A 13317-nucleotide genomic window follows, 5' to 3' on the forward strand; every position below is an offset into this window, starting at 1 on the left:
ACTTGATATCCTAAATGGGTTGGTATCTCCATATTTACTTTACAGGGTAACGTTTATTCCAAAAGGAGAATGTGCTAGTTACAGTTTGTTTTGTTTGTTGATGTTTAGTTTTGTTATGTTTAATATATTAAAATCCCAGGAATGTGTACATATATTCTATAGATAACTTACTAAAATCATAGTAGAATTTAGACGATATTGTACCAGCTTAGCATATCCAGTACTAGCACTTATTTAACCATGTCTGTTACTCCTCTGAACACTGTAAGTTATGATACTATGCCCTGAGTGGCGCAATGACGTGCAACTGGTATAATTGTATACATTGTTGGTTATAAATAAAAGTTTTAAAAAAAAAATTAAATAAATTACACTAATTAAATTCAATTAACTAAATTACAAAAAAAATAAACCCTAAATTACACAAAATAATAAAGAAATTATCAAATATTTAAACTAATTACTCCTAATCAAATAGCCCTATCAAAATAAAAAAGCCCACCCAAAATAAAAAACCTGCCAATGGCCCTTAAAAGGGCCTTTTGAGGGGCATTGCCCCAAATAAATCAGCTCTTTTACCAATAAAAAAAAAATACAAACAACTCCCCAACAGTAAAACCCACCACCCACACAACCAACCCCCCAAATAAAATCCTATCTAAAAAACCTAAGCTCCCCATTGCCCTGAAAAGGGCATTTGGATGGGCATTGCCCTTAAAAGAGCATTTATCTCTTTTTCGGTGCCCAAAACCCTAAGCTAAAAATAAAATCCACCCAATAAACCCTTAATAAAACCCAACACTAACCCCCAAAGATCCAGTTACAGTTTAGGAAGACCGGACATCCATCCTCATCCAGCCAGGAGAAGTCTTCATCCAAGCGGGCAGAAGTCCTCAACGAAGCCGGGAAAAGTCTTCATCCAAGTGGCAAGAAGTCATCCACAAGGCGAGGTGGAGCTGCTCCAACTTCAAGACATCCGGCACGGAGCATTCTAGTCAGGTCTCTATATGTATATGGCTGTTCCTTTAAGTGTGTGACCATTCTTTCCCTATTTAAGGCTCCTCCTCTATCAGCACTTCGCTTGGTAATTTTTGACCGTGCTCTAGCGTATGCAGAGCTCCCTAAGAAGACACCTTGCCTTTTGCCTGATATCACGCTGTGATAGCAGCTCCTTTCCTAAAGTGCTGTTTTACTACTTATCCCAAACAAGATTCCTATTGCAACTTACATCGTCACTTCTCCTGCCTTGCTTACCTGCTTCTCTACAAACTCACGTCATACCCGGCTCTCGCTCATTCTCAACGGCTGCTGCCGCTCTCACACGCTTCCTGGTTTGCGTGTCCTCTCTGCAGCACCTCCAGCCTGCGCCGCTGTCAACTCACACCACACACTCACCGCTGCTAGCGGATTGGAGATACTGGACTGGGTAACTTTGTATCATACTGACTCTGTTGCATGCTCCTGTTTAATGTGCTTACTTTGTACGTTATGAACTTAACTGCCTAATTATATCTGAAGCGCATATCATTATACCTGCCTCTGATTCTATGAATACAGGAAGCATACTTAGATCCCAGAGCAACTAAACCTGAGCACATTGCTGAGTGTTTGTGTGAGTGTTGATTTGTATATATTTTACCTGTCTGGATTGGAAGCGTGTATATTGAGGTGGCAAGTATATTTATCAAATTGACTCATACTACCTTCAGGTCTCTTGTGATCTGTGTACACTTTAGTTCTGTTTCAATTGTGTCTTCCCACTTATATGCTACGTGGGTTTACAACTATTCACACTGTATCCATACAGTAGTGACCCTCAGTTCGATGAGCATATCAGGGGTCTCATAAGTTAAATCTCAGAGATCCCGAGGTAAGGTGTGAGGCTGAGTGGTCCTGTAAATAATCAGGATACTAGTTTATATCCTCCAATCAGAAAGTGTTACAATCCTCTTCTTTCGATGGCTATTGAAGAATTAAGTTTTTCTTTAAATGACGTCATCCAACATGGCGTCCCTTGAATTCCGATTGGCTGATCAGAAGTGACTCATAGCACAAGCAAGTGGGAGGCTATTTACGCATACAGGCCGGAAATTCAACCAGAAACAAAAAAGAAGTGATGCCCAGACATACCGCAAGCAAGCGGATCACTTGCAGGGGCGGAGAAACATTAAATGGCTTTAACGTTAAAGGGATACTAAACACAATTTTTTTCTTTCATGATTTCATGATTGACTGATCTAACATATTAAACATTATTGCACCTTTATATCTCTTTAATTAATAACAGAAATAATTAATAAAAATTGTATTCTAGATAATCAATATGTTGGTAAATTTGTCACAATGTTATCTTCATTAAACAATGATTCTCTCTGCCTCGCTCCACAAGACTCCCCCCTAGTTTTGAAAGCTTCAAGTGCTCCCTAAAGACTCTACTGTTCAGGGATGCATACAACCTATGGTAACCTCTCTTTATACCAGTTCCTCTCCTCCATTGCTATCCCCTGAACCCCCTTAGCATGTAAGCCTAAGAGTCCAGCTGTTGATCACCTTCTTAAGAGCTGACTACAACAGTGCATCTCTTGGCAGGGCCCTCTACCCATTTGATCCCTATAATTGTTTTGTTGTACTCCGCTTTTGTTTATAGCTCTGCGGAATCTGTTGGCGCTCTACAAATAACCGATAATAAATAATAATAATAATAATAATGATTCACAACAAAATAGTACTAAGCTAGATATGATTAAAGGAACAGTAAACACCTTCAGACTGTAATATAAACTGTCTAATTATTCCTAGGAAAACAACTTTACCATATACTTTTATTGGCTTAAAGTATTGTTATATCAGCTGTGTGCCGGGATATTATCTGTGTGTCACAAACGTACAGTGACTAATAATGCAATAAACACATAGAAATAACTTCACTGACTCACTATTTAATGTCTGATAGTATTGTTATATCAGCTGTGTGCCGGGATATTATGTGTGTGTCACAAACGTACAGTGACTAATAATGCAATAAACACATAGAAATAACTTCACTGACTCACTATTTAATGTCCGATAGTATTGTTATATCAGCTGTGTGCCGGGATATTATCTGTGTGTCACAAATGTACAGTGACTAATAATGCAATAAACACAAAGAAATAACGTCACTGACTCACTATTTAATGTCTAATAGTATTGTTATATTAGCTGTGTGCCGAGATATTATCTGTGTGTCACAAATGTACAGTGACTAATAATGCAGTAAACACATAGAAATAACTTCACTGACTTACTATTTAATGTCTAATAGTATTGTTATATCAGCTGTACTATTTAATGTCTAATAGTATTGTTATATCAGCTGTGTGCTGGGATATTATCTGTGTGTCACAGACGTACAGTGACTAATAATGCAATAAACACATAGAAATAACGTCACTGACTCACTATTTAATGTCTGATAGTATTGTTATATCAGCTGTGTGCTGGGATATTATCTGTGTGTCACAGACGTACAGTGACTAATAATGCAATAAACACATAGAAATAACGTCACTGACTCACTATTTAATGTCTAATAGTATTGTTATATCAGCTGTGTGCTGGGATATTATCTGTGTGTCACAGACGTACAGTGACTAATAATGCAATAAACACATAGAAATAACGTCACTGACTCACTATTTAATGTCTAATAGTATTGTTATATCAGCTGTGTGCCGGGATATTATCTGTGTGTCACAGACATACAGTGACTAATAATGCAATAAACACATAGAAATAACTTCACTGACTCACTATTTAATGTCTAATAGTATTGTTATATCAGCTGTGTGCTGGGATATTATCTGTGTGTCACAGACGTATAGTGACTAATAATGCAATAAACACATAGAAATAACTTCACTGACTCACTATTTAATGTCTAATAGTATTGTTATATCAGCTGTGTGCTGGGATATTATCTGTGTGTCACAGACGTACAGTGACTAATAATGCAATAAACACATAGAAATAACTTCACTGACTCACTATTTAATGTCTAATAGTATTGTTATATCAGCTGTGTGCTGGGATATTATCTGTGTGTCACAGACGTACAGGGACTAATAATGCAATAAACACATAGAAATAACGTCACTGACTCACTATTTAATGTCTAATAGTATTGTTATATCAGCTGTGTGCTGGGATATTATCTGTGTGTCACAGACGTACAGTGACTAATAATGCAATAAACACATAGAAATAACTTCACTGACTCACTATTTAATGTCTAATAGTATTGTTATATCAGCTGTGTGCCAGGATATTATCTGTGTGTCACAAACATACAGTGACTAATAATGCAATAAACACATAGAAATAACTTCACTGACTCACTATTTAATGTCTAATAGTATTGTTATATCAGCTGTGTGCCGGGATATTATCTGTGTGTCACAAATGTACAGTGACTAATAATGCAGTAAACACATAGAAATAACTTCACTGACTCACTATTTAATGTCTAATAGTATTGTTATATCAGCTGTGTGCCGGGATATTATCTGTGTGTCACAGACGTACAGTGACTAATAATGCAATAAACACATAGAAATAACGTCACTGACTCACTATTTAATGTCTAATAGTATTGTTATATCAGCTGTGTGCCGGGATATTATCTGTGTGTCACAAATGTACCATGAGTAATAATGCAATAAACACATAGAAATAACTTCACTGACTCCGTATTTAAAGGGATAGTAAACCCAAATATTGTCTTTTATGATTCAGATAGAGCATGCAATTTTAATCAACTTTCTAATTTACTCCTGTTATCAATTTTTCGTCATTCGCTTGGTATCTTTATTTGAAAAAAACAGGAATAATAGCTTTGGAGCTGAGCATATCTGGTGAGCCAATGACAAGCAGCACATGTGTGTAGCCACCAGTCAGCTCTCAGTAATACATAAGGTTGATAACAGAAGTGAAATTAAGTGTCATCAAATTACACATTCTATCTGAATTATGAAAGTGTAAGTTCCTATCCCTTTAACCCTTTGAGTGCTAATGACGGCTCTGAGCCGCCACAGAGTTTCTCACTCTGGTGCTAATGACGGCTCAGAGACGTCATGAGCACTCTCCCACCTTGAGGGAGATCTGGGGGCTCCTAACCGCTCCTACCCCGGCGATCGTGCCTGTAGAGTGACAGGCATCGCCGGGGATTCACGTGATGTGTGGTGACGTCACGCGCAATTACGTGATGACATCACAGCACAACTTTATTTATACTTAACAATGTGAAGTATAGGAGGAGGGGGCATGCTGCTTAGAAGCCTGTATCTCAGGCATCTAAGCAGCTACAGAACCCCCAAGACCCACTGTTGGAAAAGTAATCGCTTAACCTTTCCAACAGTGTAAGTCTTGGGGGTCTGTAAAAAAAAAAAAATAAAGTTAATTTTTTCCCAGGTGGGAAAGTGCTTAACACTCAAAGGGATAAGTATGGTTTAAGTAACAGAAAATGTCTGTGTATAAAGTCTTGCTGCTGATTAATAATCTGGGTTGGTGTAGGTTGGGGGGTTAATTTGATATTGGTTTTATGTAATGTTAAAGGGACAGTAAAGTCAAAATTAAACTTAAATGGATTGGATAGAACATGACATTTTAAACAACTTTCTAATTTACTTATATTATCATTTGTGCTTAGTTATTTTAGTATCCTTTGTTAAAGAGTAACCCTAGATGAACTCAGGAGCCTGCACGTGTCTTCAGACAGCAGAGTTTGCAACAACATTTATAGCTGTTATACATAGTTACAAACACTGCTGCACAGAGTGCTAAATACACGTGCACGCCCTTAAGCTCATATAATATCAGCCTCCTAGGTTTACTCTATAACAAAGGATACCAAAAGAACAAAGAAAACTAGATAATAAAAGTAAATTGGAAAGTTGGGTAAAATTGCTGCTCTGAATTATCAGCGCTTAACTTTCATTGTCAGATTTGGCTTCTGTATCTGATGATGTTTTCCTAATTATTCTGTGATATTGTCTTTTTAATTATACAAAAAACTGGTCTGGATTACAGTCACTTTTTATTTGCATGAAAAACCATTACATATCATTATATAGTAAAAAGCAGCATTACATGATGCAGGTAGCCCTCAGTTTATGCCGGGGTTAGGTTCCAGAAAGAATGGTTGTAAATTGAAACCCAGTTTATAATGTAAGTCAATGAGAAGTAAGGGAGTTATGTCAATATTGAGAGGGGCCTAGAACCTAAGTAACCTATATTAAATTATTTTAAAGACTATAAATGCTAAACAACATTATAAACAATATCAAATATTCACACAACACAGAATATAATATCAAACTAAGTTTAAATGAACAAAAACATTTTTCTACTTGCATTTTTCTGCAAACAAAGCAGTAAGGACTCTGCATTGAAACAGTAGCATACTCTCAGATAGATTACGAGTTTTGCATTATGAGTGAAAAAGCAGTGTTATGGCTCTTTTTCACTACCGCTGCTATTACAAGTCTTGTAGGTATAGCTGTACCGCACACCTTTTTGGCCGTCACGCAACGTAACTACCACACCTTTCAAAAAGTCATTTTTCAATGGGACTTCCATAGCGCCGGTATTAGGAGTTTGCCTGTCCAGCCAAAAAGTAAGCAGTATAGCCTATAACTACAAGATCTGTACCGCCACATGAAAGTCAGTAGTTATGAGTTATACGCTACAAAGCTGTACCATAAAACTCATAACTAAAGTGTTACAAAATACACTAACACCCATAAACTACCTATTAACCCCTAAACCCGAGGCCCTCTTGCATTGCAAACACTGAAATAAACTTATTAACCCCTAATCTGCCACTCCAGACATCGCCACCACTATAATAAACATATTAACCCCTAAACCACCGTACTCCTGCATCACAAACACTAGTTAAATATTATTAACACCTAATCTGCTGCCCCAATGTCATCGTCACCTACATACACTTATGAACCCTTAATCTGCTGTCCCTAACATTGCCGCAACCTACATTACTGTTATTAACCCCTAATCTGCTGCCCCCAATGTCACCGAAACTATACTAAAGTTATTAGCCCCTAAACCTAACCCTAACACCCACTAACTTAATCTAATAGCCCCATCAAAATAAAAAGCCCCCAAAATAATAAAAAACCCTAGCCTAAACTAAACTGCCAATAGCCCTTAAAAGGGCCTTTTGCAGGGCATTGCCCCAAAGAAATCAGCTCTTTTACCTGTAAAAAAAATTACAAACAACCTCCCAACAGTAAAACCCACCACCCACACAACCAACCCCCAAATAAAAACCTACCTAAAAAAACCTAAGCTCCCCATTGCCCTGAAAAGGGCATTTGGATAGGCATTGCCCTTAAAAGGGCATTCAGCTCTTTTACTTGCCCAAACCCTAAGCTAAAAATGAAACCCACCCAATAAACCCTTAATAAAACCTAACACTAACCCCCGAAGATCCACTTACAGTTTTGGAAGACCGGACATCCATCCTCATCCAGCCAGGAGAAGTCTTCATCCAAGCGAAAAGAAGTCGCCCTCCAGGCGGGAAGAAGTCTTCATCCAGACAGCATCTTCTATCTTCATCCTTCAGACGTGGAGCGGCTCCATCTTCAAGACATCCGGCACGGAGCATCCTCTTCATACGGTCCCAGCCGTACACTGAAGGTTCCCTTTAAGGGACGTCATCCGTCAGAATTAAACAGTAAAAAATCCTATTGGCTGATCCAATCAGTCAATAGGATTAAGCTTGCATTCTATTGGCTGGTTGGAACAGCCAATAGAATACGAGCTCAATCCCATTGGCTGATTGGGTCAGCCAATAGGATTGAAGCTCAATCCTATTGGCTGATTGCATCAGCTAATAGGATTTTTCACCCTTTAATTCCGAGTGGCTGATAGAATTCTATCAGCCAATCGGAATTCAAGGGACGCCATCTTGGATGACGTCCCTTAAAGGGAACCTTCAGTGTATGGCTGGGACCGTATGAAGAGGATGCTCCGCGACGGATGTCTTGAAGATTGAGCCGCTCCACGTCAGAAGGATGAAGATAGAAGATGCTGTCTGGATGAAGACTTCTGCCCGCCTGGAGGACGACTTCTTGCCGCTTGGATGAAGACTTCTCCTGGCTGGATGAGGATTGATGTCCAGTCTTCCAAAACTGTAAGTGGATCTTCAGGGGTTAGTGTTAGGTTTTTTTAAGGGTTTATTTGTGTGGTTTTTTTTTATTAACTTAGGGTTTGTGCATGTAAAAGAGCTGAATGCCCTTTTAAGGGCAATGCCCATCCAAATGCCCTTTTCAGGGCAATGGGGAGCTTAGGTTTTTTTATGTAGGTTTTTATTTTGGGGGGGGGGTTGGTTGTGTGAGTGGTGGGTTTAACTGTTGGGGAGTTGTTAGTAAAAAAATTTTACAGGTAAAAGAGCGGATTACTTTGGGGCAATGCCCTGCAAAAGGACCTTTTAAAGGCTATTGGCAGTTTAGTGTAGGCTAGGGATTTTTTTTATTTTGGGGGGCATTTATATTTTGATAGGGCTATTAGATTAGGAGTAATTCGTTTTTATATTTGATAAAAAAAAATATTTTGTGTAATTTAGTGTTTATTATTGTTTGTAATTTAGATAAATGTATTTTTTAATTTAATTTATTTAATTCTAGTGTAATGTTAGGTTTAACTGTAAGACAGGTTAGGTTTTATTTCACAGGTAAATTTGTATTCATTTTTACTAGGTAGTTAGTAAATAGTTAATAACTATTAAATAACTAATCTACCTAGTTAAAATAAATACAAACTTACCTGTGAAATAAAAATAAAACATAAGCTAGATACAATATAACTATTAGCTATATTGTAGCTAGCTTAGGTTTTATTTTACAGGTAAGTATTTAGTTTTAAATAGGTATTATTTAGGTAATAGTAAGTTTTATTTAGATTTATTTTAATTATATTAAAGTTAGGGGTTAGACTTAGGGGTTAATATATTTATTTAGTGTTAGTGATGTGGGAGGCCAGAGGTTTAGGGGTTAATAACTTTAGTATAGTGGCAGCAGCGACATTGGGGGCAGCAGATTATGGGTGGTTAATAAATTTATGTAGGTGGCGGCGACATTGGGGGCGGGAGATAAGGGGTTAATAAGTGTAATGTAGGTATCGGCGATGTCAGGGGTGGCAGATTAGGGGTGTTTAGACTCCGGGTTTATGTTAGGTGTAAACATACATTTTCTTTCCCCATAGACATTAATGGGGCTGCGTTACGGAGCTTTATGCTCCGTCATTGCAGGTGTTAGGCTTTTTTTTAGCTGGTTCTCCCCATTGATGTCTATGGGTAAATCGTGCACGAGCACGTCAAAGCAGCTCAAAGCAGCGCTGGTATTTGTGTGCGGTATGGAGCTCAATGCAGCCATATCGCCCACAAACGGTGGGTTTTTGCAAACCTGTAATAGCAGCGCTATTAAAGGTGAGCGGTGGAAATAACTTGCAAGTTATTAGTGAGCCACTCATAACGCAAAACTCATAATCTGGCTGTCTGTTAGCTAATATCCAGTCTGCAGATATTATATGTATTCCAGGCTGGACTGATTTTTTAGGCACCCTGACCTTCAAGCAGCTGGGCAGGAAGATGTAAAGTTTCCTTCATGGCTGCTAGATCTTATTCCTTTGAAAGCTGCTCCATTATCCATAGCTCAGGTCTGTGGTCTGTGTACACTGATTCAATTCAGACCTGTTAAGCCTGCATATCTTTGTTGTAACACAAGCGGACAGCTCCATCTACTGGCCTGTCCTTATTTTAATCAATGCACTCTGCTTCTCGGTGCTTTTCAATAGCAGTCACATGACTGAAAAAAAGGGCGTTATTCTGAAACAGCGCTAATTGAACCGATGCAAACCGAGGACCACCTGAGTATGCACACAATGGTATAAATATACCTAACACTTGTGCTTTTCATACAAAGGGATTCATCAGATATATATAATGTTCCCTTTATATATACAGTATGTGTTATCAGTTCTTGTGGAGTCTAACTAACATGAAAACATCTAACAGACATAATATCAAGTTACAGAACATGACATACATATTACATACCCAGTATACATGTAGGTTATAGTAGCCATTTAAATTAATCTGATTATGATCACGTATGTACAGGTTACTGAGATTGTGTCTCATGAAATAAAATCAGTTTCCCCTCAGTAACTCCTCTGGTATATAACATGTACAATTCTAAGCATCTATTGCTATAAGCAAAGGTTTATCCACATGATGTGCACATTAAATATATCTCCCAGATGTCAATCATTTGAGACTGATGTTCTTGTTTATACAATTGTCTAACACTCTTTTCATATAAAGACTCCTTTATTCTGTAAATGTAATTATTTTCTCCGCCATTTGAGAAAAAAAAAACCTGTACAATTCCTAACACTGGCATATTAGAAAACAACACTGGGGGTGCTTTGGGGGTGAATGGTTGTGTAAACTGGTCAGTATGAGGACAGATTTGTATATTCCTGTGTGGTGTTTGGATTCTATCACATTTATATGAGAGAAATTGAGGTGCACATATATAAAGGCACAAAGGACAGCAGGAGAGCACTTCCAATCTGGGGCTTTTATAACTGGGATTAAGTAAGTATTATTTACAATGAAATCTTTTTATGCTTCTATTTAGAGAGTTTGTCCCCTTTATGATAATTGTAAAACGGTGTGTATACTGTGTATATACAATTTGTGTGTAAATATTTGATGTTTTTTGATACCCGACTTCAATGGAAACCTTTTTTTCACTTTCTAAACATGTGAAAGATTTCTTTCCTTGTGAATACTTTCATGAGTTTTTAGACAATGCATTTGTCTAAAACTTTTTCCACACTCTGTACATGTGAAAGGCTTTTCCCCTGTGTGAATCCTTTCATGAGTTTTCAGAGTACTCTTTTCTGTAAAACTTTTTCCACACTCTGTACATGTGAACGGCTTTTCCCCTGTGTGAATCCTTTCATGGTTTTTCAGAGTACTCATTTCTGTAAAACATTTGCCGCACTCTGTACATGTGAAAGGCTTTACCCCTGTGTGAATCCTTTCATGTTTTTTCAGTTTACTCTTTTCTATAAAACATTTTCCACACTCTGTACATGTAAAAGGCTTTTCCCCTGTGTGAATCCTTTTATGATTTTTCAGATTACTCATTTGTGTAAAACTTTTTCCACACTCTGTACATGTGAAAGGCTTTTCTCCTGTGTGAATCCTTTCATGATGTTTCAGATTACTCATACGTGTAAAAAATATTCCACACTCTGTACATTTAAAAGGTTTTTCCCCTGTGTGAATCTTTTCATGAGTTTTCAGACAATACATTTGTGTAAATTGTTTTCCACACTCTGTACATGTAAAATAGTTTCCCCCTGTGTGAATGCTTTCATGATTTTTCAGTTTACTCTTTGTTGTAAACATTTTTCCACACTCTGTACATGTGAAAGGGGTTTCCCCTGTGTGAATCCTTTCATGAGTTTTCAGACCATCCATTTGTGTAAAACCTTTTCCACACTCTGTACATGTGAAAGGTTTTTCTCCTGTGTGAATCCTTTCATGAGTTTTCAGATTACTTTTTTGTTTAAAACGTTTTCCACATTTAGTACAGGTGAATGGTTTATCCCCTGTGTGAATCCTGTAATGAGTTTTCAGATTACCCTTTTGTTTAAAACGTTTTCCACATTTAGTACAGGTGAATGGTGTCTCCCCTGTGTGGGTCCTTTCATGTGATGCAAGATGAATCTTTTTTGTGAAATATATCCCACACTCTGCACATGTAAAAGGTTTCTCCTCTGTGTGAATAAGTTGATGTGTTAGGAAACTTGACTTGTCTGCAAACATTTTCCAACATTCTGTACATATGAAAGGGTTTTCTCCTTTGTGAATCCTATTGTGAACTAAGAGACTGGACCTTTGTGTAAACTGTACTCCACACTCTGTATAACTGAATGGTTTCTCTCCTGTGTGGGTCCTTTTATGAGCTATAAGTTTTGTCATTTTTATAAAACATTTGCTGCCCTCAGTACATGTGTTTGGCTTTTCATCTGTGTGAATTTTGTGGTGTTGCAGGAGATGTGACTTCCATCTAAAGCTTTTCTCACATTTTGTAAGTTTGAAAGGTCTTTCCTTTGTATGAATCATTTGGCTAGACTGCAGACTTTTCCCTTCTTTAAAATGCTTTGAAAACTCAGTAAATATTTGTGGCTTATCCTCTGGGATAATCATTTCACTAGATAAGGCATAATTATTGTCTTCTTGTTTGACGACTAAATTACTCTCTGTACATAATGATTGTTGCCCAGTTTCTGCAAATTCACCATCTCCTTTAAATATCTGCTGTGATTTCCCGAATGTTTGTGAATAGTCATTAGTGTCTAAAACTGTTTGAGTCTGTGGCATCATTCTGATTCTTCCTGTAGTGAAGGATGGATATGAACTATTCACGTTTGTCTAAATAAAAAGAAATGTAATAAAGAAAATAAGTAAGGTTTATTACTTAGAATATGATCCATCTTTATAGCATATTATTCATTTATACTCAACAAAATGTCTTCCATTTTGTGTTTGTGTTTATTTTTAAATGTATTTACATTTAAAACACAAATTAAAAAAGGACAATAAAGAATGTAAACATTTATAAATCATAAACTAAACTGAAGAAAACAATTTATAGGGCCCCATTAAACAAGGTGAATGTGGATAATGTTTTCAGCCAGGGAACCAGTACATCTGTATTCTGGTCAAGAGAGGTAGCATCCACCATCTTCATTTAACATTGCATAAGCAAATGCACATAAAGCTCTGCCTGGCTCATCCTCAACCAGTTGGGTGAGAACATGAGGTCCTAATCATCACGGACTAATAATAAGTGTGAGATGTTTTGTGAGGGTGAGAAGCAGTGATCTTATGTTACTTCTCAACTTTTGGCTGTGGTTGTTTAATTTATATAAACTGACAATATTCTCAGTTGATGCATTCTTCTTTCTGCACCTCTTCTCTATGCTACAGAAAATACTTTTTATCTAGAACTATCACACATTCTCATCTTGCGTAATTCATTCATTACTTTTGGGAAACATATAACCAAGCTTTAGAGGACACTGAATGAAACCGGGAGGGCAAAAAAGGCAGACCCTAATGTGAGGGCACCACAGCCTGTAGTACCTTTCTCCTGAAAACAGCTTCTGCAGAAGCAAAAATGTCAAATATGTAAAACTTTGTAAAGTGTGTAAGGAGGACCAGGTAGCCGCCTTATA

General features: G+C 37.3%; 1 protein-coding gene across 1 annotated transcript in view; it reads right to left on the reverse strand.

The window, feature by feature from the left end:
* Positions 1 to 12503, reverse strand: part of LOC128660009 (oocyte zinc finger protein XlCOF6-like) — a 64577-nt gene extending 52074 nt beyond the window's left edge. The window contains exon 1 of the mRNA XM_053713610.1: positions 10876 to 12503. Coding sequence (XP_053569585.1) covers positions 10876 to 12463 — 1588 coding nt within the window. The 5' untranslated portion in view covers positions 12464 to 12503. The remainder of the gene's footprint in view (positions 1 to 10875) is intronic.
* Positions 12504 to 13317: the final 814 nt, after the last annotated feature.

The sequence above is a fragment of the Bombina bombina genome, chromosome 5 (assembly GCF_027579735.1).
Source record: "Bombina bombina isolate aBomBom1 chromosome 5, aBomBom1.pri, whole genome shotgun sequence".
NCBI classification, from domain to species: domain Eukaryota; kingdom Metazoa; phylum Chordata; class Amphibia; order Anura; family Bombinatoridae; genus Bombina; species Bombina bombina.